The sequence below is a fragment of the Cydia strobilella genome, chromosome Z (genome assembly GCF_947568885.1).
Source record: "Cydia strobilella chromosome Z, ilCydStro3.1, whole genome shotgun sequence".
Classification (NCBI taxonomy): Eukaryota; Metazoa; Arthropoda; class Insecta; order Lepidoptera; family Tortricidae; genus Cydia; species Cydia strobilella.
The window spans coordinates 4,235,985-4,261,562 of NC_086068.1; the positions used below are offsets into that span (position 1 = coordinate 4,235,985).

At 37.3% G+C, this 25,578-nt stretch overlaps 2 protein-coding genes and 1 long non-coding RNA gene across 3 annotated transcripts in view; 2 read left to right on the plus strand and 1 right to left on the minus strand.

The window, feature by feature from the left end:
* The window catches only part of LOC134754341 (deformed epidermal autoregulatory factor 1), a 209,317-nt gene that overhangs the window by 28,515 nt on the left and 155,224 nt on the right, over positions 1–25,578 (plus strand). The window lies entirely within an intron of this gene.
* LOC134754517 (uncharacterized) overlaps positions 1–25,578 on the minus strand; it is a 197,784-nt gene that overhangs the window by 14,604 nt on the left and 157,602 nt on the right. The gene's annotated exons all lie outside the window — the stretch shown is intronic.
* LOC134754484 (solute carrier family 35 member C2) lies at positions 369–24,707 on the plus strand. The gene is made up of 7 exons (XM_063690818.1): positions 369–707; positions 6,113–6,263; positions 7,289–7,425; positions 18,638–18,890; positions 19,272–19,438; positions 20,901–21,014; positions 21,839–24,707. Exons 1-7 carry the CDS (start codon positions 522–524, stop codon positions 22,028–22,030), a joined length of 1,200 nt encoding a protein of 399 aa, XP_063546888.1. The 5' UTR covers positions 369–521; the 3' UTR covers positions 22,031–24,707.

Here is a 25,578-nt window from a genome sequence, read left to right on the forward strand (position 1 = left end):
AAACCAAATTGTCAGTAAATAAAAACAAAAAAAACTATACTCATCCTTTTCTTTTGGGTGCTAGTACTAGTGCAAGACAAAGATAGTATGATTCTCTCTGTCTATGTTTGAAATGAGACAGTCCTTTGACAAACTATATGTCTAAAAAATGAGGATTTGAGGAACGTAATATAAGAAAATCCCTGTCTCCAACTAAGTATTTATATTTTCCGCTTATGCACAGTAGTTCAAATAAAAATAAATAAACAAGTAATACGCTCATTACAAATATTGCGCTCTCTAGTGCGCATGCGCTTATTTCATCGACAAGAAATGTTGGCAATAAGGTGGCAGCACTAGCACCCATGTTTATCGTTATCGCGCCGTCCCGTCATACGTGACGTTTCTATCCCATCGAACACAGGAGTAAACGAAATAAAATAAATTAAATAGACAAAGTTATTAAAGTTCCTATACATTGCATTTAGTAGCTGCTATGCAGCTGAGTGAGTTTGGGATACCCGGACAGTCCTGCGCCCGCAATGCCAGGGGTAAAATATGAGCAGCTGTCAACCAAAGCTGAAGTGGAAGAAGATATAACTACTGCTAAACCTAAGAAGAAATGGTCTGAGGTCTGGTGCCAGAAGGGTCTGCTGTCCTTAGGGTTAATTCTCCTGTACTTTTCGCTATCGATCGGACTGACTTTCTACCAGAGATGGATATTAAAGGTGAGCACTCAGTATTATCTTGTTTTATGTTTTTTATCTGTTTACACCAATATCTTTATGATTTTAGCGGATGTATTAATTAAATTATTCAAATCTTTTGCTGAATGTGATAAAGCGTTGTTAATCCCGCTAAACTTATAAAAAATATAATTTGGTAAATATTATTTTCCTAAATATATTAGTATTTTCTTAAATAAAAACGTGACGAAGTCCCTAGATAATAAAATCAAAATATTAAAATTATAACGTACCATAGATAATATTTAAGCCTAAAGAGAGGTCCCAGCGAATGTATATTATAACCAGGCATCGTAAACTGCGAGCGAAATCCATTGAAATGATGTACTTTGACTTGACTTGACTAAGTAACAACCCTGGTACTTCAATGGATTTCGCTCGCAGTTTACGATGCCTGATTATAACTAACTAACATGGCTCAATCACCCAAAGAGGGTCTTGGCCTCCGAAACGAGCGCATTCCACTTTTCACGATCCGAAACAGCTATTGGTTCTCCGATCTTTTATCCATTCTTGTCTATCGGATTTTGAAAGAAATGAATACTTATTTTTTATGATTTTTTTAAACATTGTTTAAAAAACACGAAAAAAGCGTAACTAAAGGATCGTGAGGGATCTTTCACCTATGAAATCTACATATTTGGGTTTGTCTTTGACGTCTCGAAAAACATGTCAGAGGTTTTAATTTTAAACTAATTAACACAAAAGTTATGGCCAGAAAACCATTTTTTTTGGCCTAAAATTGTTAACTTTGATGCCAAATATCTCGAAGACAATTAACTTTAAAGTAATATGGGATACAATATTGATTAAAGCCGTTGCTGTTAATATGATAACTTGATCTCTTCTTCTTCTTCTTTTCCTGTTACCCCCTGCTGGGGTGTAGGGCTCGAATCCTGTTTTTCCATTGACTACGGTCTTGGGCAGCTTGGGTAACCTCCTCCCACCCCATCCCCAATACACCCAGCTCTTGCTCCACAGAACGACGTCAAGTGGATTTAGGGCGACCATGTTTCCGGAAACATGATAACTTGATAAGCTACAAAAAACATTATAAAACTAAGGGATCCAGATCAAAGGTCATTGGCGTTAGGGAGCCCCTTAAGTTGGCATGTTGGTAATTTTTATAAATGCAATTCTATTGATAAATAATGATAAAGATATCTCTAGATTTAAACAGAAACATTTGAACTAACACTTTATTTGACACAAAATTTTATTTTTATAGTAAATTATGAATGTTTTTTTTTAAGTGTGGCTGGCCTTCACATTGGGGCCTGTTTACACATTGAAGAATGTTTATTGTGTGTTCAAACATTTGCCACTGAATCATCAAGCAAAAATTTATGAACTTGCAATAAACAATAATCAATTTGTAAACAGGCCCCAAATCCCCAATGTGAAGGCCACCCACTCTTATCCGTATTGACGCTATTGAATTGACCTTAGATAGCGAAAACAATACCAACCATGTGCACAGTGCTGTATCAGTATACACTTACTGATAAGGTGTTATCTTTATAACCAAATATATATTTCTACATAAAAAATGACAGGAGGAGTTTATATATCATTTGCAAACAATACATTAAAATACCTCCATGTCCCAATCCCAAGGACTTTGACTTTTGATATCTAGAAATCGCATGTGTGATATCCCGACGTCTTAACATTAAACTTTAACTTACTATAATTTACCTTCTCTGAATTATCTTGGACCCAGCACATAGAATATATTTGTAAAAAGCTGAGCTTCGTTTAAATATATTGAAGTCATTAGTCGGAGTCAGTTGGGGCTCTGACCCTAAGATATTAAAAACATTGTACATTTCTATGGTTCATAGTCAATTTGATTATGGATGCATCTTCTATGCTAACGCATCTAGTCATTTGCTTAAAAGGCTGGATATCATACAGAATAGAGCCTTACGTATTATCACTGGTGCCATGATGTCTTCCCCTATAAATTCTTTAGAAGTTGAGTTTGGTGTTCCGCCACTATTTACAAGGAGAACTTATCTTATTGACAAATTTTGCCTTTCCTTAGTCAGTTCCGATAATGTTCTTGTGAGTCGGTATTTAGAGGATTTTACTGTTCCCAATTATAATTTAATATCAATGCCTTTTAAAAATACCTTAAGCGAATCGATTACATATTTACATTTTGAGTTTCAAGATACAGTATTTTGGTACCATCTTTTGCCCTGTTATACTTACAACTACCATTGCTTAATGAGAGATATTCCGGTTACTATAATTAATTTTAAATCTAAGTATGAATTTTATGAGTTTTTAAATAATAAGTCAGATTATATTAAGATCTATACTGATGGGTCTAAAACCAATACTCGCACTAGCTTTGCTTTCTATGATTCTTCTATTAAATCAGGCAAAGTATTTTCTTGTAATAATCTTTTTTCAATTTATTCAGCCGAAATTCTAGCTATGATTTATGCCTTGATGTATATTAAGTGTAATGATTTTGCGTCACACAACTTTTTGATTTTATCTGATTCTATGAGTGCCCTTCAAGGTCTTTCATCAAAACAAATTGTAGCAAATGTTAATTATTTAATTTATGAATTGCGAAAGCTATTTGATGATCTATTTAAATGTAAAATCAATGTAGAGTTTTGTTAGGTTCCTGGTCATTCAGGTGTACTGGGCAATGAAATTGTTGATTCTCTTGCTAAACACACAGTGAATTCTGAAATTTGTAGTTTTAAAGTTCCTCATTCGGATTTATTCAAACCTCTTAAATGCTAAAGCGGTGGAATGCTTCTTTAATCAGTTCCAGAACTATCAAAGGGAAATGGCTGGCTGAGATTCAGCCTGACCCGTCAACGTCAGCCTGGTTCGAAAAAGGTAACGTGTACTCAGGCAGAGAGTTTATTAAAAGTTTGTGCAGGCTGCGTCTTGGCCATTGCCATTTCCCAGCTCATCTTTATAGGTTAAAATTGTCAAGTAATTCTGTTTGTAAGTTCTGTCCCGCTGAAGATTGTAATCTAGACCATTTATTTTTTAATTGCCCCTATTTTAATTTACAGAGATTGTTGTTTATTTGTACTTGTAGTGATATATTGAAAGATAAAAAATGTCAAGCATCCGTACAGGAACTATTAAGACATTTTGAATTGTATAAAGTAATATTTGATTTCGTTAAAAATACTTTCGGCCTCTTATAGGTGACACTTTTTTTTTCCTTTTGGTTTGTGTTTTAGTAGTTTTTAAGTTTTTTGTGTATTTCTTTTCTAAGTAGTTAAGGATGTGTTTGTAGTTTGTACTGATGTATTGATGTTTGAGCTGATGGCCGTGTTGCCAATGCTCCAAATAAATGAAAAAAAAAAAAAACTGATCCTTTTCCAAAATTCCGAATTACCCGTTATTCCTTATTGTAATCCTTTAATTCCGTTTCCCCGTTTTACTCATTTGGCTGAATGCGCCAGGAGCGCGATGCCATAAAAAAAAGTGATAATGGCGGCAAAGTTCAGTATTTACTCGTTGACTGTGGCGTTTATAACGCGCCATAGAACACTTTATAGGAATGAATGAACGTATTGACGTAACAGAGAGAGACATTAAACTGTAACAGTGCGCGTCTGTGGATGTCTTTGGCGGTCAAAGGGTTCAGAATTAAGGACATGCTTTGTGAATTTCACAAACAAAATAATAGGGTTGTCTCCACATGTTGAATTTTATAATTAAATCTAGATAAATAGATAGTATAATAGCAATTTTTCACAAGATATTGGAAACATAAAAAATATATGGGAATAATAAATAAATACAAGACTTCAGTTAAAAAAAACTTACAAATAGGAAAAAAATAATGGTACCATTCGATCCCTTACATTGTATTATAAGATATATTGTATAGCAACAATATACATAAACGCAATATTTCACCGACAAAATCGCAATTTCCTTGTTTTCCACGGCTTCTAAGAGTTCTAAGCAATAGCGAAATTACATGCTGACGTCACGATGTAATGCCAATTTGTTAGAAGCGTTTCGTCAATAAAGTGCGGGTGCATCATTTGTGACTTTTGTATTGCTATAAGACAATGCATGGGTCCCATACAGACATTTGATCCTCAAAACAAACCTGAACGACCGATACCATTAATAAAAAATTGCGGAATACCCTATTGAGATCTAAATGGGAGCCAATGGTAGATAACAAGATAAATAAGCATATTACTTACTTACTTGACTTGGCTAACATTACAAGGTGTTTTTTTAACCCTTGAATGCATGATTTTTTCTTTTTGCTTGAAATTAATAATAATAACCCCGCGGGGGCAGCTTGTGGCGAGCTGACGGTGAGTGGCGACACCGCGGACCGCTATTCCAGAGGGCCCTGTCATCTCGCCCTCACCTCTGTGCTTGCCTTGACTGGCCGGCCAGCGTGGAGTCGCAAGAGCGGGACCTATGCTCCAGGTTGGAAGTGTAAAATGTCATAACGCCGGCGGCCTGCTGAACGGATTCCCGGGATCTGGCTACCGCAGACTAACCTCACAGCCGCTCTAAAGTGTTGCTCTATTGTCGCAATGTGCGTGCGGCCGTTGTAGGGCCCACTAAATGAGTTGGCGAGTCACCACCTGTCTTACACAATTTTGAGACTGATTGTCACGGCAGGTGTCCGTTAGTCTCCTCCCATAGCCCATTATCCAGTCCATCCAACTTGCATATCAATATTAGCCTATGACCTTAGATTCCATCGCAGCACAAAAGTGCTGCACTGCAATAGTCTTTGCACCTGGCGGGGACCATCTCCGGATGTATCATATTGTGCGCTCGGGGATGGTATCTGCCACGTGGCTTTTAGATTAATTTGTCTTAAAGGGCCTCTGTGCTGTTGGCTTCGGCCCCACGCATGCCTTCCAAAGGTCCGGGACCCCATGGTCCCGAGATATGGTAAGACAGACAAATAATAATAAATCTTTATTCACTTAAAAACCTAAGACCGTATAGGATGTTTATATTATGCTAGATACAGAAAGTTTATAATTAGGTTTGTGATAGTTTCACCAGTCGAGCCTTTGTCTCCCGAACTAGGTCAAAGCCTGTGACTCGGGAGTCAACGATTCCTCCGCTAAAGGTTACATTTACAAACAAAAGTAGTGGTAGCAAACGTAAAAGCTATTCTTACAAAAAAAATTACAATACAATATACAGTATATAAGAAAAAGTTTTAATACAATGTGTATGTAATTAATATATGTGTTACATAATTGTTTACTGATTTTAAGAAAAATAGAGATGGGGAAGGAAATGGCGGGTTAATGTACGAAACTCTAGCCGCTTAGCGTCCTTACTCTAGAAATAACATTCCAAAGGTTTAAAAAATGCGGAACCCCAATTCTCTACGAAACTTTCTTCCACAGGACTTCCGCTACCCCCTAACGGTGGTGATGTACCACCTGATAGTGAAATGGTGTCTGTCCGTGTGCGTCCGCTGCGCGCGTCACTTCGTCACCGGCTCGAGCCAGCTGGTGCTGCCGTTCATGACGTGCTTACGCTCCGTGGCGCCCACAGGTACCTGACGCTACCCGCTGACAGTTGTACCCGATAGTGAGGTGTCCGTGTGCGTCCGCTGCGCGTCACTTCGTAGGCTCGAGCCAGCTGGTGCTGCCGGTCATGACGTGCTTAGTATGCTCACGCTCCGTAGCGCCCACAGGTACCTGACGCTACCCGCTGACAGTTGTACCCGATAGAGAAGTGTCCGTGTGCGTTACTTCGTCACCGGCTCGAGCCAGCTGGTGTTGCCGTTCATGAGTCTCATGACGTGCTTACGCTCCGCGGCGCCCACGGGTAGGTACCCCCAGGTGACCCAGTGTCAGGGGACTGCCGACTTTCCTGGGTCCCCACACCGACGCAGGGCGGACAGCTTCACTATTAAACAACCGTTTTTAGGGTTCCGTACCCAAAGGGTAAAAAAGGGACCCTATTGATAAGACTCCGCTGTCCGTTTTTTTCTTTCTGCGAATAATTATTAATTAATTTAGATGAATTGACATAGACTTTGGAATTATTATTCATTATATTTTATTATAATCCAACTATAAACTTTTAATTGTTATTTCTAAAAACGTTATAAATTTCTAAAATTCTATGAACAAATTATGACCATGACTATGACTATTAGGTGGACAATGTTTTCCTACAAACCCAAAAACGAATTATATAGTTGGTCAAGCAAATCTTGTCAGTAAACAGTAAAAAAAAAACTATACTAATCCTTTTCTTTTGGGTGCTAGTACTAGTGTAAGACAAAGATAGTATGATTTTTCTCTGTCCATGTTTGAAATGAGACAGTCCCTTGACAAACTATAATTGTGTGTATAGCCCACTCCAGACTACGTGGCGCGAAGCCGCGAACGCGAGTGTGGTGTCGATTTCGCTGATTAGCGAACTAGTCCACACTCGCGTTCGCAGCTTCGCGCCGCGATTTGCGCACGAGTGCGGAGGGGGCTTATTAGTTGCCCGTTGAACGAAAAGTACAGTCAGCGATAAAAGCTTGAAACAGACATTAACATTCTTGAATTTTTATTTTTCCCCAGGACTCGCAAGCGGTATAGACGTGGGGTTCTCTAACTGGGGCCTGGAGCTGGTCACCATCTCGCTCTACACCATGACGAAGTCCACGACCATCATCTTCATACTCGGCTTCGCTATCTTACTCGGTTTGGAGAGGAAGGTTAGTTTATCTTTAATCTCTGCAACACCTTTTTCCAGATAGGTATTTGAATTAATGCCATTAGTTTAGCGATTGTAATCCGGATTATTAAATGGAGTTGGGCGGGACACGTTGCCAGGCCGTGATGGCAGGTGGACCAAAATGTTGACGGATTGGTGGCCAATTTCGGATGAAAGAAGCGCCTGGCGTCCGTTGGCTCGTTGGGTGGATGACGTTCGAAAAATCGCGCGGCACTTTTGGATGAGACTAGCCCAGGACCGGGATAAGTGGCGTACACGAAGAGGGGCCTATGCTCAGCAGTGGGCGACTGAAGGCTAGAATGATGATGAATCCGGATTATCCGGAGTTCGAAAATCTGGATTTTCCCGCTATTTTCTATCCGTTTTAAAATCCGGATTTTTAAAACAGATATTCCAATTCTCCGTAAAGTAGAATTTCGAGATAGAAGCTTTTAATTTAACGATTTAAAAATGTTGTTAAGTTTTCACTTTCTAACAATAAATAATTTGTATTTGTATTTTTAAGCCTTAGCTTCACTTTTCAGCTCTCCCACCAATGCGATATTGGGCCACTTATATATTATATAGAATATTAAGGCCGTTCCATCGGTTTGCCGCTGTCACTGTCACATTTCGCAAGAAAGAACGGGATAGATCATGCGCGCCAAGTGTCAATTTTGATCGAATTTTGTCGATTTTTATTTATTTTAAAAACGTTACCTTACAATATCGAAATTCGAAAGCTATGAAATTACTATTTAAGTTAAGATTGTTTTTTCTTCTTTTTTTGTTTATAGTATGACATAATAAATAACCGAGTAAAGTTGGATTATAAGTCCGAGTTAGAGGTTACTTTGGGAATTAATTGTATTTTTTTTTTTTTATTACAAAAAGGCAAGCACTTGACCGCAATCTCACCTGATGGTAAGTGCCGCTGCAGTCTAGGATGGATCATGCTTACCTAAAAGATGTCTATTCACTCTTGATTTAAAAAGATCCAAGTTATAGTGGACTGGGAATATATTTGCAGGAAGTGAATTCCACTCCTTAGCCGTTCGTATGATAAAGCTGGATGCATAGCGCTTAGTACGAATCAGTGGCAGAGTAACGACGTAAGGGTGAAACGCAAGTCCGCGTCTAGTCCCACGGTGACAGAATGGAGATGGGGGGATTAAATTATGTAATCCCATCGCACACTCCCCGAAATGTATCCTGTAGAACACCGATAAACAAGCTACCTTTCTACGGTGTTCAAGGCTCTGCAGTCTAGCCTCTACTAATCCCGCATCTCCAATAAGCTTCCTAGCGCGTTTGTCTATGGAATCTAAGGCGGCTAACTGATATTTGGCGGACCCATCCCAAAGGTGGCTGCAGTACTCCATACACGACCGGACTTGAGCTACGTAAAGCTGAAGAAGCTGCCCCGGTGTGAAGTACCGCTTCACCTTAGAGAGGATCCTGTATCGAGCGAAGTGTCATAATTCGTGTATCGAAAGCTATGATATTAAAGATAATATAGTCAAGAACTACATATATTTTTTCCATGTCTACGACTATCAACGCCTCTTAGAAAAACATGATCATATAAGGAGATTTTTTGCCTTCTGGCTCCGCTTACGGATGTAAGGAGTGCCTGGCGTCCATTGGACGACATTCGAAAGATTGCGGGTCACTTCTGGATGAGATTAGCTCAGGACCGGGACAAGTGGCGTATTACTCAGCAGTGGGCGATAAAGGGCTGTTTATGATGATACAAAATTAATATTTAAAAAAATCGTGAGACATCGTGAATTTTGAAATGTTGAGGGGTAAAGTGAAAACATAATCGATTTGTCTTCATGTTGGGTTCCTAAAAATGGTAAGGGTCGGTTGCACCAAACTGTTTGTCATCGTTAAAGAGTTCGCTAAATTTTATTGTATGGAAAGTTTCATAGTAAACTGCCGCGGCGCGCCCGGTGACGTTGATCAGTCTGTCATGTGCGGATGGTGCAACTGGCACTAAAAAATGGTAAAAGTATTAATTAATTTTAACAACTACAAGGGAAGACCGTCTACTCTTTTATCGCTTTTAACTCTTGCATGTGGCTTTCCATCAGATTTCTGATGATCCATTTTTATCAGAATTTCTGTTGGAATTTGAGATGGAAATAAGGACCCTTCTGTGATGGAAAGCCACACATAGTCCACTAACAGAAGGTCGGTAGAGCAGGAGGAGTGAAGCTCTCCCTTTATGGTTGTGTCTGAGTGACGTACTTATACAAAGACGAGAGTTGCCCTATGACGGTCCTGCCAGCAATACATACTAATATTATAAATGCGAAAGTCTGTCTGTCTGTCTGTCTGTGTGTTACCTCTTCACGCTTAAACCGCTGAACCGATTTAGTTGAAATTTGTCGTAGAGATAGTTTGAGTCCCGGGGAAGGACATAGGATAGTTTTTAACCCGAAAATCATCCCTTAAGAGGGTGAAAAGCGGAGTGGAATCATGGTGGAATTGAGATAATAAATGAGTTGCCTAATATTTGTGTGCATATTATGCTCAAATTGAATTATTGCTATAAGACTTTATCCAGGCGCTATTCTTACTCTAGCTGGGGTTACTAAGTCCACGCAGACGAAGTCGCGGGCAAAAGCTAGTACATTTTATATGCCGGTCTTCTCCACAATAGGGTATTTGACTGTATTTAAAATAAAACAATTTTCAACATGCATGAAATAAAGCACCAGAATATTAATGGAGTAACGTAGACAGCAATTATTTTTAGACACAATTTCTATTTTAAAACCCGAATAAAACTATAAAGAGTAGGTAGTTTGATTGTGACGTCACATGCTAGTGTTTCATATAAATTCCATAGTAGCAAAATCGTTTTGACAGTTCGAAAAAAGAAACTGATTTGACTAGTAGACAAATACCTTATTACCTCACCGGCTTTTGTCTCCGATAAAGCAAGATAAGCGAGTACAATACTAGCTTACTAGTTTTTTGCTTGTTCTATTAGGGTTCCGTACCCAAAGGGTAAAAATGGGACCCTATTACTAAGACTCCGCTGTCCGTCTGTTCGTCTGTCCGTCTGTCTGTCTGTCACCAGGCTGTATCTCATGAACCGTGATAGCTAGACAGTTGAAGTTTTCACTGATGATGTATTTCTGTTGCCGCTATAACAACAAATACTAAAAAGTACGGAACCGTCGGTGGGCGAGTCCGACTCGCACTTGGCCGGTTTTTTTATTTCCATATCATAACTTACCTATAATATGTTCAGAAGCGATAAGCTAATAGCCTATATTAACAAACGTTCGTCTCTGATTGAATCATAATATTTACTTTACGTTATCGATAATCGATATTTTAATTACATTCAAATTTAGAACATCTCTGAGAAACAAAGAAAGATTTGGCCTATTCTAAAGCGAGGTTTAGACTAGCAAGAACTTGCATGCAATTTTCATTACATTGCGGTATCTGATCAAACTTTTGAATGCAGTTTATCTCAGTAGTCAGCAATGTAACGTAAATTGCATGCAAGTACTTGCTAGTCTAAACCTCGCTTAATATCTAATATCAGTCGAGATGACTTTTTATTCGATATGAAGTGTTATAATAGTTGCAAACAATTTTGACAAATCTCGCATGTTTCTTGGTATTTAACGATATGGCAGTCGGCCAAACTCTAGTTTGTCTTTGAATTAAAAAAAACCGGCCTAGTGCGAGTCGGACTCGCGCACCGAGGGTTCCGTACTTTTTAGTATTTGTTGTTATAGCGGCAACAGAAATACATCTGTGAAAATTTCAACTGTCTAGCTATCATGGTTCATGAGATACAGCCTGGTCACAGACAGACGGACGGCGGAGTCTTAGTAATAGGGTCCCGTTTTTATCCTTTGGGTACGGAACCCTAAAAAACTACGGAAGCGTGTCATGCGTGAAAAAAGTTTTAACTTGCCGCCATTTGTTTGCCGCCAGTTTGTAAGTATAAAATAAATATGTTTGTTTTGTTGTAGTTTAAATATGATAACGATGTTGATGTTGTTTGAATATGATAAAGCATTGTAACTGTAAATAATTAGGCATTCATTCATTTCATTCGTTTCATAAACCGGCACTCGTGTTTTAATGTCTTTCATTATGTAGCAGTCACTTAAACTACTATTACAAAACGAGACGAATTGTCAAGCGACCTCATTTTTTTCTCTAATTGCAAATGGTTTTTCTAACAGGAAATCGTTCGTTGCTTTGCTCGAACGCTTTTTCCGTTATTCGGAGGTCATTAACTATCAGTATTTTTATAACTACTTTATGCATATTTTATCCTCCAGTTGCAACATATTTTTTAATACAGTTGCTCAAAAAGTGCTACTTTACGTAGCTGTTTAGCGTGCGGAAAGTTGGTTTTTGCGAACTAGTGCTTTTTAGTTTTCCAATTTTTTTAAATTTATTCTTGTTCCAATTCATGACTACTTATTGATTAGTGTTAATATTAGCTTTAAACGTCGTAATCAACATAAAAACCTACTATTAATGTAAGAATACGAAAAATATACATATTTTATTACTTACCTCTTCATCATTATAACACGTCAATTTTTTTTTATTGAATATTGAAAAACCGTTCTTAATAAGTTGCCTGAATGGAACGGAACGCCTGTCAAAGAAGAGGCGTTTTTTCTTTCTACTTTAAGTTTCCAAAGGCAACATTCGATAGTTTTTATAAATGTACAATACACAAATAATCGTAATTAACGATATTTGGGTAATAATAGTACAATGTTTTATATTTACATTTGTTTCTGTCTTATAGAACATGCATTAAAAAAAAAAACTTTCATTGAAGTGGGTTCAATAATAATAACACCCAGCTAAAAAAACACCTCTTCATAATGTCAATGTCAATGATGTCACAGAATTAATAATATAAAAGTTTCGAATTCCTTACTTGTTGTTTTTATTATTTTTTCGCAACTGTATTAAAAAACGTCGTTCGATACACGTACGGAAATGTCATTCTTCACTCGTCCCGAGTCTTGCCACTCGCCTGCTGCTCGTGGCAAGATATCTCGGTACTCGTGTAGTAATGGCATACTTTCCGCACTAGCATCGAAATGTACTATTACGGGTATATTTTTATTGATAACTGGTAATTGTTACACTGGTGCACGCGTAAATAAATAAATATGACAGGGCAATATTACCCACCTAGTCCCACAGTATTCAAGGTAAGCTCGATAGTTATCAAAATCTGAAGAAGAAAAAATCGACATCAAAATAAAAATATTGCTTGATAATATATGATAATATGACAATCAAAAATCTGGCTCCAGAAAACTTAGAAAGTTAATTTATCTTTTGTTAGGCCCCATTCGCACGCAACGAGAAAGCGATATCTCTTTCTCACTCTTACTCATGGGTTCGTCACACACGCAACGCTTTTTAAGCTCTCGTGCGAATGGGACCTTAAGGTGGAGTCCGGTTAGTACGACTTTGCATATAACAACCCACCGCTTATAGCAAAGGCACATGTTTGGTTAGTAAGAGCTAGTATGAAAGTACCTACAACCGTTTATTACGACTCCGCTTATAACGACCGACCGCTTTTACACAAAATCCGTTCGTCGAGTCCGGTTACAACGACGAGCGACGTAGTTTTTAGTAAGAAGCTTACTCCGTACACGCAGCAAGATGAAAATAGTCATGTGACTTTTCGTAGAATAATTTTTAACATGTTTGTTCGGGTCAAATATTGCAAACTAAATTAAACTTACACCATTATTTTCAGTTGAGCTTAAACTTCGTAAGTTAAAAACGTAAACGTAAAAAAACGTAAGTTGGGTGACATATTGACAATGCAATATTTTGATCGCATTAGGAAACTGTAAAGATAGCTGTAAGATTTATTAAAAAAATATATATATATTTTATTATCTCTGAAAATTCGTCAAAAACCTGCTAAAGGTACTATAAGTTACTCTATGGTTTACTAAAAAGGCTAGTGCTGCAATCTGGTGGCAGAACATTGTAGTAATATCCCCTATTATGTAATTATTTTAATTAAAAAAAAATAGTTCGTTTAGTACGTAGTCATAGGCAAAAATATCGATCCGGACAATGGCTCAAAAATATGTGAACACGACTTCATTGTCTAAGGTGTAAGAGCGTACACATATTTTTGAAACTTTATGAATGTATATATATTTATGCCCTTGACTGTACGACGTCCGGTTAGTACGACGTAATATCAGCGGTTCTTTGGGCGTTGTTATACAGTCGCCATCAGATATATCGGAGCAGCCGAGGTGCCCACAACACTAACACCCATATCCCACCCATATCTGAACACGCCTCTATTGTCAAGGCGCTAGGTGCGTGTTCAGATATTTTTGAGCACCTCGGCCGCTCCTATATATCTGATGGCGACTGTACCTGGACTCTACTGTATGTCTAAGGATCTTCTTGTAACTAAATCTTAATAATTATTTCGAAAGGCTTTTAGTCATAGCTTTAAGAGCAAATGCAATTTGATATTTATGACCTTTCTTTAAGTATAGGTATCGAAAGTTTAAAATAATAGTGTATATATGTATTATATTTTACTAAAAGCTTTTAGTAACAAGATACTCCTCGTACACAATATATTTTGATACAATTCTAATTTATTTATTTAATCTTTATTGCACAAAAGAAAATACAATCGTACAAAAGGCGGACTTAATGCTATGAGGCATTCTCTACCAGTCAACCTTCGGGCAAAGCAGAGAATTTGTAGGCGGTGCAACATAGTGATTACATATATACAAGTATAGTTAAATAATGCATAGAAATACATACATATATCTGTATATATAATATTCATATAAATACATACAATATACATACATATTGTATAATATAATAATAATTATTATTGTGCTATTGCACGGGTAACTAAATTTATGTTTACTTCTTTTTCCCTCTGCGTTTTGTGCGTGGGATTCGGTATGTGTTTTTAACCTAGAGTTATACCTCTCTTGCTTATTCAAGCTATGGCGAGACAGATAATGAAATTTCGATTTTCTTTTTACGCGGTAGGGCCTCTGAGTCAAGTTCGTTTTCGAGTCTTGTTGCGTTAGTAGCGTGACGCATGACGCATTTAAACATAACAATCGAAAAGTAAAAATGCGTTAACAGTCATGTGGATCTCATCCTTATTGGGTCAGCCGCATTCGAGGGAAGCCATTCAAACTGGTTTAAATAACTTGGCAGATATAATGAATACAAATTTATTTGTTATAACTTCTTAAAATGCAAGCGAAGCAAGCAATACATTTATATTAAATTTCGATTGGCGTTTTCCATAAACGATTGACTAGGCCCCCAGGCATATACATACATCCATACTAATATTATAAATGCGAAAGTGTGTCTGTTACTTCTTCACGCTTAAACGATTGACTAGGCCCTCAGGCATATACATACATCCATACTAATATTATAAATGCGAAAGTGTGTCTGTTACTTCTTCACGCTTAAACGATTGACTAGGCCCCCAGGCATATACATACATCCATACTAATATTATAAATGCGAAAGTGTGTCTGTTACTTCTTCACGCTTAAACCGCTGAACCGATTTAGTTAAAATTCGGTATAGAGATAGTTTGAGTCCCGGAAAGGACATAGGGTAGTTATTATCCCAGAAATCATCCTTTAAGGGGGTGAAAAGGGCTGTGGAATTTTGTATGGGAAATCGATAAAAAACAGATTGGATAAAAAATCCAAATTACTAACTCCACGCAGAGGAAGTCGCGGGCAAAAGCTAGTAGTATATATTTATTCTTAACTAGTTTCTGTCCGCAACTTCGCCTACGTGGAATGATGATGATGATGATTGATAAAACCTATGTCCTTTCCTGGGCCTTAAGGGGCCCACTGACTATCAGTCCGCCGGACGATATCAGCCTGTCAGTTAGAACAAAAATTTGACAGTTCCGAACAACTGACAGGCGGATATCGTCCGGCGGACTGATAGTCAGTGGGCCCCTTTAACCTGTCTCCATACTAAAGTTCGTCTAAATCGATTCAACGGTTTAAGCGTGGAAAAGTACAGGTTATTTGACTACTAGTCGAATCAATTTCTTTTTTCGAACTGTCAAAACGATTTTGCTACTATGAAATTTATATGAAACACTAGCATGTGACATCACAATCAAATTACCTACTCATTATAGCTTTATACGGGTTTTAAAATATAAATTGTCTCTAAAAATAACTGCTGTCTACGTTACTCCATTAATCTTCTGGTGCTTTATTTCATGCATGGTGTAAAATAATTTATTTTAAATAAAGTCAAATACCCTATATAGTATGACACTCAGACACTCTGACGTCAGACCGAAGGCAACAAACAACGTGGGCGTTTGTCTCGCCAGGCTTATTTATACTCGGATAATAGGTAGACTATACTCTGATAATACTAAGATAATAGTTATAAATACCCTTTGTATGAAAAGCTTTTTCACATTGAAGCCTTTATTGATATGACACTTTGTTGTCACGGACTTATAAGAAATTATACAGTACATATGGTGCTACTTTCTCGCACTAGTGAGTCAAATAGCACTTTTCGTGCATATGTCGAAAGTTTAAAGGGCCATACGTACTGTAAAACGTTGTACGATACACGTGCGAATAGGAAATTCGCAACTCGTGTCGATTTAAAACACTCCCTGCGGTCGTGTTTTATTTTATCGCCACTCGTTTCAAATTTCCTCTTTTCCGCACTTGTATCGTAAATAACTATTATAACCTTTTAATTTGTAGTGTGCATTTTATTATTTATTAAGTTTTACTTTATAAATGCACGCTACAAGTCTTCTGTAGCTATTTGTGTGCCATATTGACCTTCGGTTCAGCATTATGCTGAGGCGAGACCATTTCGTGGTAAACTTCAACTTCTACCTATTTTATAAGTTCCTATAGCTTTAGTATACTTTTGTATGTAATTTTAGTTTTAAGTTTATCACTAATAAAACATTTGAATTTGAATTTGAATATGGCGAAAGTTTCCTTTCTGTACGGTAGTACTATTATTTAATTTGTGGCGAGGTTTAAACTAGCTATAAAATGTTTGATATGTCACCGTATTTAAGAATTATTTCAGTTAAAATTTAGTTTTTTCTTCGCAAATTTGATGAAAAACATTGTGTGTAGCTCCGGGGGTAAGAATAATGCAAACTCGGGACAAAACCTGCGGCTGCGGGAATTACCACCCTCGTTTCCAAAATTTCACTTAGGTACACAATTCACTAATATGAACACTGTTAAAATTTAGTTTTTTCTTCGCAAATGTGATGAAAAACATTGTGTGTAGCTCCGGGGGCAAGAATATTGCAAACTCGGGACAAAAGCCTGCGGCTGCGGGAATTACCACCCTCGTTTCCAAAATTTCACTTTATGTACCCCCCTCGTTGCACAATTTACTATTATGATTGTTTAGCTGTTGTGTCCAAACGGCTGAACCACGTAAGCATAAATTTTAGGTCTGTGGGCTGGACGGTTTTTGACATATGAGGTGTCGTTGATTTATAAATATACATTTTGATAGTGGCTCAATGGCGTCCGCAAATGAAAATAATCGGCCAAGAGCATGTCGGGCCATGCTCAGTGTATGGTTTCGTAGTTACCATTCTGTCAAAATAGGCCAAAAGGGGGGGCTATTAATAAGTATTATGTACATTACATTGTAGCGCTTTGTACGTCTTTTACTAAGAAAAGAAGATTTTTGCAATAACTCAAAAACGACTGAGATGATCATGTTCGCTATAGTTTTCATTGAAAGTACGAGTATTTTGAAAGTACGAGTATTATGAAAAAAAATCGTGAAACAAAAGCTTGATGCTTTTGTTTCACGATTTTTTTTCATATTTTTGGACCCATGGTTCAAAAGTTACAGGACACATTTATTTCTTTCGGAGTGATTATTTACGAAAATATTAATATTATATATATTAATATCAAATATGGTTTTGAAAGACCTATCCACCCACACACCCACACTATTGGGATAAAGCAAAACAAAAAAACCATTTTACAATGCATGTGCTCGAAAAGTGCGTTTCCTACGGAGCCATATCATGCGGAAAGTACTACTTTTCCGCACTAGTGCTTTTTGTTTTCAACTTTTTTTTTACAGTACATATGGCGCTACTTTCTCGCACTAGTGCGGAAAAGAGCACTTTTCGTGCATATGTCGAAAGTTTAAAGGGCCATATGTACTGTAAAACGTTGTACGATACACGTGCGAATAGGTAATTTGCAACTCGTGTCGATTTAAAACACTCCTTTTAATAATTAAACTTATTTGCCATGATATGTTTTTTTATTTACTCGCACAATGCATAGTAAAACATTACCTTTATACACGTGCGTAAAGATGATTTCCGCACTTGTTGCATAAATAGCTATTGTGTGGGAGGTATTCTAAAATCATTTTGTTTTATAGTTTTTGTTTTACCATATTCTCGAAATGATTTATGTATCCGTGCCAAATTGCAGCTTTCTAGCACTAACGATTACGTAGCAAAGCCTCGGACAGACGGACGGACAGACGAACATGGCGAAACTTGGTTTGCCGGTGATAGCAATATGGGTATCAAACAAAAACTAGTGACAATACCATTTCAAAAGTATATGTAGCAGTCGGGTGTTGGTTTTTATAATAGGGAATATTACACGAAACTCTGCGTAGGGGGCGCCAGGGCGCCACTACCACAATCTGAAGGTCTATCGTGAAACAAAAAAATTTCTTTATCCAACATCTCTGTCACTCTTTCTTCTTTATCCAACATCTCTGTCAGTCTTGCATATTCGAGCGATAAAGAGACAGATAGCGAATTTTCGGATTCGCGTATCCCGGTAGGTCCTCTGTAAGCAAACCGCCTTGATGCTTCAGTGTCATATTTTATTATTTGTGACGTTTTCAACTAAAAGGTACCACATTGTCGCTTGTCGATAAGGTTGATTTCTAATTGAAGCTATATGGAAATAGCGCCTTACTGACAAGCGACAATAAGTACCCTTTTGGTTGAAAATGGCACATCTGAAAACTTGTCAAAAACCTGTTAAAGGTACAGTATGTATAAGTTGCTCTATGGTTTACTAAAAAGGCTAAGTCCTGCACTCTGGTGGCAGAACATTGCAGTAGTATCCCCTATTGATTTACTTGTTTTTATATTTCAGTCGTGGTCCCTTGTCGGCATAGTGTTTATGATAGCCGCGGGCCTTATCATGTTCACATACAAGGCCACCGCTTTCAACCTGCTCGGCTTCAACTTCCTGCTGGTGGCGTCGTTCGCCGGCGGTCTTCGGTGGACGTTCGCCCAGCTGCTGATGCAGCGAGCGAGACTCGGGCTACACAATCCGGTGGACATGGTGTTCCATGTGCAGCCGTGGATGTTCCTGTCGCTGCTGCCCTTCGCCCTGCTTTTCGAAGGTGAGTGTATTACTTGGAAGAAGCTAGCTTAGTTACTGATGCAGCGAGACTAGGACTACATAATCCGGTGGACATGGTGTTCCATGTGCAGCCGTGGATGTTCCTGTCGCTGCTGCCCTTCGCCCTGCTTTTCGAAGGTCTTGTGGAATCTTGAACTTTGCGAGGGTTTCAATGCACGAGGGTTAAACAAACTTTCCTACCGAGAGGAAAATACTAAATGTAAACTGTAAAATGTTACAAGAAATAAACTATTTTTAAACTAGATTTCTAAATATTGTTAATAGCTAAAATTGTTTATTTAATAAAACTAAGCAAGATTTTCTTCAATGAGCGTGATAATTGCTAAAAACAATACTGACCATTAAATCTCACTAATTCCAGGTTTATCCTGTTTCGAGTACCTCCTGTCCCTGTCGCAAGGGGCGCTAGTGCCAACGCTAGTAAAGGTGTCTGGGGGCGCCACCATAGCTTTCCTCATGGAGATCTCAGAGTTCCTCGTAGTGACCTACACATCTGGCCTGACGCTGTCCATAGCCGGGATATTTAAGGTCAGTATTAAATAGTCCCCTGTTATAGATGTACCTCCTGTTCCTGCCGCAGGGGGCCAAAGGTGTCTGAGGGCGCCACCATAGCCTTTAGCCTTATGCGCACCGAGGGCTCCATACTTTTTAGTATTTGCTGTTATAGCGGCAACAGAAATACATCATCTGTGAAATTTTCAACTGTCTAGCTATCACGGTTCATGAGATACAGCCTGGTGACAGACGGACAGACAGACGGACAGCGAAGTCTTAGTAATAGCAAAGATAGATATAACTCCGTAAATTCCGTAATAGATGGATACAGTCTAAGGAAAAAACGTGCCTCGAAAATCACGAAAATTTTGATTCTCGATCAGATGGCGCCACTACCTTTGGCCTACTCTCGTATAGAGGGCGTTGACGGTTTCGTTTGTTATTTAACAATTTTAACGCATATCAGTAAAAGAACATGGGTTAAAATCATATAAAAAAAATAATGCAAATAAAAAGAATCATTTATCCATATTTTATCGTATTTTTATAAATCTTCATTCTTAGTTTTAAAGTGTGTCGATATTTACTGTGGTTACAAAGTTTCCTATGACAGTACCGCTCTATCCTATTATATCCTCTTTGGTAATAGGATCCCGTTTTTACCCTTTGAGTACGGAACCCTAAAAACGGGGTATACTACTGATACTGCCTACATGCCTACAAATCGTCGCTATACTTACTCAACCTCATATCTGCAACAATCATTAGATGGAAATGTCGTTTTTTAGGGTTCCGTACCCAAAGGGTAAAAACGGGACCCTATTACTAAGACTCCGCTGTCCGTCTGTCTGTCTGTCTGTCACCAGGCTGTATCTCATGGACCGTGATAGCTAGACAGTTGAAATTTTCACAGATGATGTATTTCTGTTGCCGCTATAACAACAAATACTAAAAAGTACGGAACCCTCGGTGCGCGAGTCCGACTCGCACTTGGCAGGTTTTTTCTTTCATTCGGAATACGGGTGTTTTTGTCATCAAATGAGTGTTGCAGATACGAGGTTGAGTAAGTATAGCGGCCTATACAACAAGCATGCTAATAATGTTCCTTCTTTGGATGTGTTTCGCGATAGTGAAGTCTTATTTAAAAACAAACTATTGTCTGTTGACAACCTCAGCTAGCTCGGCTAACTTACCTTAGTTATTGTTAATATCAACTATTAGGTGTTTTGTTAATTGGTATTATATATTTATTCTAGATTTTTGTAATGTATACTAAGTCTTTTTCTAGGTGTTACTGTTGACTTAATGTTTAAATTAATATAATAATGCATGCTGTGATTGCCTGTAAGTGGGGGATCAATAAAAAATGTGCCCTTTTTGTAAGTTAATACTAGTATGTAAATTGTATCTTCTGTTGGTGATCCTAACAAATAAACAAAATAAATAATTAAATAAGCGGCGAAATGTATCTGTATATTCTGTATCTTGTTTTCAGGAGATGTGCATTCTAGTCTTGGCGGTGGAGGTGAGCGGTGACCGTCTGAGCGCGATCAACGTGGCCGGCCTCGGAGTGTGTCTCTTGGGCATCATCGGACACATTGTACATAAGGTGAACATAATATAAAAAAAAAAATATATTAGTTATTATTTATATACAGGGTGGCTAAAAAATAAGTGCATTCCTGTTGCCAGGGAGGTTTTGGGATTATACTGAGCAACTTTAAATCAGTCCGCCGGACGATATCGGCCTGTCAGTTAGAACAATAATTTGACAGTTCCGAACAATTTACAGGCCGATATCGTCCGACGGACTGATAGTCAGTGGGCCCCGTTACTATGGGACCAACCACGAGATCGTGAAATAAAACTCCCATAGAAAATGGACCAGACGAAATGTATGAAACAGCCAATTTTTTTTTTGAGCGCAAATTAGCACTACTTAACTATACCTATTGAAAATGTAGATTTTTTAACAGAATAATATAAAACAGTATGTTAATCAATTTTGTAATGTGTAGCATAAGTTAATATACTTATATAAATGATCTCATTTAGAATTAAGCTTCCATATTGTACGCCTCTCTGAGGTAGGACATGAAGACCGTTGTATTAAAACACTCCCTTCGGTTGTGTTTTAATTAATCGCCACTCGTTGCGAATTTACTATTTTTTGCACTTGTATCGTAATGTCACAGAATAAGTAATAGTATTATCATACAGAACGGCCACGCACCGCCCCGCCCCGAGTCGAATTACCTCGCCCCGTGACACCAGATTGACGGCCGTTTGCCGGCCACTCAGTACTGTTTTTAAGTAACTTACTCACACTATGAAGCATGCCGCGTGTACGACGTGCCGTTCACACATAGAAACGCAAGTGATTTTTGATGTATAGCGTCCGCCCTGTGTTAATATACTATAATTGTTTGACAGGTCCTCTTCATAAAATCCGTAACGGGCGCTGTACCATTAGACGACCACTTTGAACCCGTCAGCCGCTCCCGAACGCCCAAAGGCGGCGGCGAACCCCTCCTTGAGGCTAAGTGGACGCACCCGAGCGACGACAGCGATGTCGATGCTAACTTGGTACTGTTCGAGGTGCTACAGAGAAGAGATGGGAGGTAGGGAGGTCTGTTAAGTATGTTAGCTGTGAAAATATAAAATAAAATATTGTTCAAGTTGGCATCAAGGCATGTTTCACAAGTCAATGCAACGTTTGCAGAGACTATTTGTGGTATTTTCTATAAAAAGGGACCGTATTGTCGATGGTGCTTACGCCATTATTAACGATGCTCCGATATAAATACAATGCCGATTGCCGCGCGACGTAAGCGCCATCGACAATAAGGTGCCTTTTCATAGAAAATGCCCCATTTCTTAATTTTTTTGGTTTTTTTTGTTCTTGACATTTCACAATACCTAGGTTGGCCCTAGCTATGTATACATTGACATCTCTTTTTTTTGTGACATTTGTTTTATTTAATAATTTTATATTCTATTATTTGATTTCTGTTCTAATTTTAAGTTGACGATCTTTTAGTGAAAGCCTTTGTTTTATACCTTTTTATAAAATACTGTGCCTTTTTCTTTAAGAAATAAATATGTGCCATTTTCAACCAAAATGGTACTTATTGTCGGTTGTCAATAAGGCGCTATTTCCATATAGCTTCAATTTAGAATCACCGTTATCGACAACCGACAATGTGGTACCTTTTGGTTGAAAACGTCACATATATATAATCTGATCTTGTGTGACTTGTGAAAGGGCCCTTTGTGTGATAGTAATATATAGGCAGTGGTGCCGCTTTGAGTCGAGGCTTGGTATCGTTAGTATTTTGAGTGGTGCTGACGAGGTTTTTAAAGAGATACATGTAAGTCCCGGGGTGATTATGTAACAGTGTTACGATCAAAAAATAATAACTGATGTAAACTTTATAACTTTGCCCAAAAACCACGCAAGTGACATTAAAACTGTTAATGTCTAAGTGGACGCACCCTCGAGGATAAGTGGACGCACCCGAGCGACGACAGCGATGTCAATTTCTAACTTGGTACTGGTTGGGGTGCTGCAAATAAAATTAAAAAAATTGTATGAAAATTGTACATTCCACTACGTCACGCATTATACGCATATACAAATAAAAAAACACACTATAAAACATGAAGTAATGGAATGGACATTTTGGGACATCTTTTTTTAATGGCAGGATGGAGAATGCTGTCGATTCTGAGCAGAATCAGGTCAAGAATGTCCAGATTTGAAATAATCAAGTTTTCAATATTTATTTTAGAAAAACGTCCATTAAGAGTCCCCGGCAAGCTCGGTTCTCCATACAAACGTAGTTCCGCTTATTTTACGACTAGCTAGATTGCTCTGAAGCTTTTTATCTATGTCTGTAATTAGTTTACGTAGCTTCAGATACCATAGTTAAAAAAATACAGCGAACTTAAGTTTTTCATACAAAACTTGTTTTTGCTCTATTTCATTCGTTATATGAACTAATTACAGACCTAAATATACCTCATGTCATTTTATGTGCAAAGTTTCATAACAATCTAACACGTAGTTTTAAAATGAGAGCGGAACTACGTTTGTATGAAAAGGTGCAATTATCACTTGGCCAGGTGTTGTTCTTAATGTCTATTTATCCTATGTGTTTTGAAATTATTAACATTCCTCCGTTATTGTTACTTATTATTTATATTAAGTTCGTCTAAAATAAAACTTTGTTATTTACAAGCGACCCGCCCCGGCTTCGCACGGGTAGTTTAACAAATTTACACAAAACCTTTACAAATTATACATATAAACCTTCCTCTTGAATCACTCTATCTATAAAAAATACTAGAATCATTTGAGAAAATTCATAATATACAAACTAAATACCATCGATTCTTGTACTACAATTTGTATTTATAATTTTTAATAGATAGGTATTCACTAAAAACTTTTACGTAACCTATACGTAGTTCAACAAATTTACACAAAACCTTTACAAATTATACATATAAACCTTCCTCTTGAATCACTCTATCTATAAAAAATACTAGAATCATTTGAGAAAATTCATAATATACAAACTAAATACCATCGATTCTTGTACTACAATTTGTATTTATAATTTTTAATAGATAGGTATTCACTAAAAACTTTTACGTAACTTATACGTAGTTCAACAAATTTACACAAAACCTTTACAAATTATACATATAAACCTTCCTCTTGAATCACTCTATCTAAAAAACCGCATCAAAATCAGTTGCGTAGTTTTAAAGATGTAAGCAATTAAGCATACATAGGGACAGACGGACGGACACAGGAAAACGACTTTGTTTTATACTATTTAGTGATAATAGGGTTGTTGACATGTTGAATTTTATAACTAAATCTAGTTCAAAAGATAGAAAATTAGTAATTTATCACAATAAATTGGAGACTTAAAAAATATATGGATAAAATAAAAAATACTTACCTGTTAAAAAAAATTAACTTCCAAATAGGAAAAAAGCAGGTACTATTCGATTCCTTACATTGTATTGAAAAAATATTATAGCTACAATATACATAAACGTAATATTTTACCGACAAAATCGCAATTTCCTTATTTTCCTTACATCGAAACGGCTTATAGCAATAGCGACGTTACATGCTGACGTCACGATGTATTGCCATTTAGTTAGGAGCATATCGTCAATAAAGCGCGGGTGCCAGACTTTGACCATCATTTGTGACTTGTATTGCTTTAAGACAATAGGTCCCATACAGGCATTTGATCCTCAAAACAAACCTGATCTACTGATACCATTATGGTCATCGATATATTTAATATTAATGTATTATTATAAATGTGAAAGTAAATCTGTATGTCTGTTACCCCTTCACGCTTTAAACATTGAACCAATTTAAATCAAATTTAGTATGGAGATAGTTTGAGTCCCGGGGAAGGACGTAGGATAATTTTTATCCCGGAAATCATTCTGTAAGGGGGTGATAAAGAATTCTACGCACATCTGGCGAGCAGAAACGTTTAATTTAGACGGACCCCCTAAGCATTTTGTTTAAGGTAAGGTTGGGGTAAGACTAAAATACAGTACCGGCCAATAATATATCACCATGTTTTTTAATTTTTACGGTATAACTTTTTTTATATATTTGTAAGTGACTTCCACCTCACTGCTTCAGGTAGTCTAGTAGTATTCCTTTGTACGGGCGATGAGAAAAATTGGTCTCATGTAATGGTTTTTTCATAGGTTTTTTTTTTAAATCTTATGTCAACTTGATTTTTTTTATTAGAGGTTTTTTAGTAATATGCTGAGTATCCTATTGTAATTCAAAGTATTTCATTGCAATATTCATCATATATTTGTATAAAATGACTAGTAAAATATGCAATCTACAAACTAACCTATATTGTTTACTCTATACAAGCTCATTAGTGGCCGGTACTGTAGTTTAATTTCCACGGGACATAACAAACAGTATGAGGATTCCATACAAGTGATACTTACCCCGGTGATAGTCTTACCCCACGTAACCTTACTACTTAAGTGTTTTACATTTTTTACAATTTTTCTATGTCTAACTCTAACATTCCAATAAAATACCTATAAATAATAAAAAAATAAAAATCCTAACTTAAGATTTGATGTTTCTTATTTTTATACAGTTAGCT

What these genes read in the sequence shown, in the direction of transcription:
- LOC134754484 (XM_063690818.1), top strand. Translation starts at nt 522, where the DNA reads ATGCCAGGGGTAAAATATGAGCAGCTGTCAACCAAAGCTGAAGTGGAA. An exon ending in CTTCGCCCTGCTTTTCGAAG is followed by an intron (nt 18,891 to 19,271) that starts GTGAGTGTATTA and finishes CACTAATTCCAG; the next exon opens with GTTTATCCTGTTTCGAGTAC. An exon ending in TCGGACACATTGTACATAAG is followed by an intron (nt 21,015 to 21,838) that starts GTGAACATAATA and finishes ATTGTTTGACAG; the next exon opens with GTCCTCTTCATAAAATCCGT.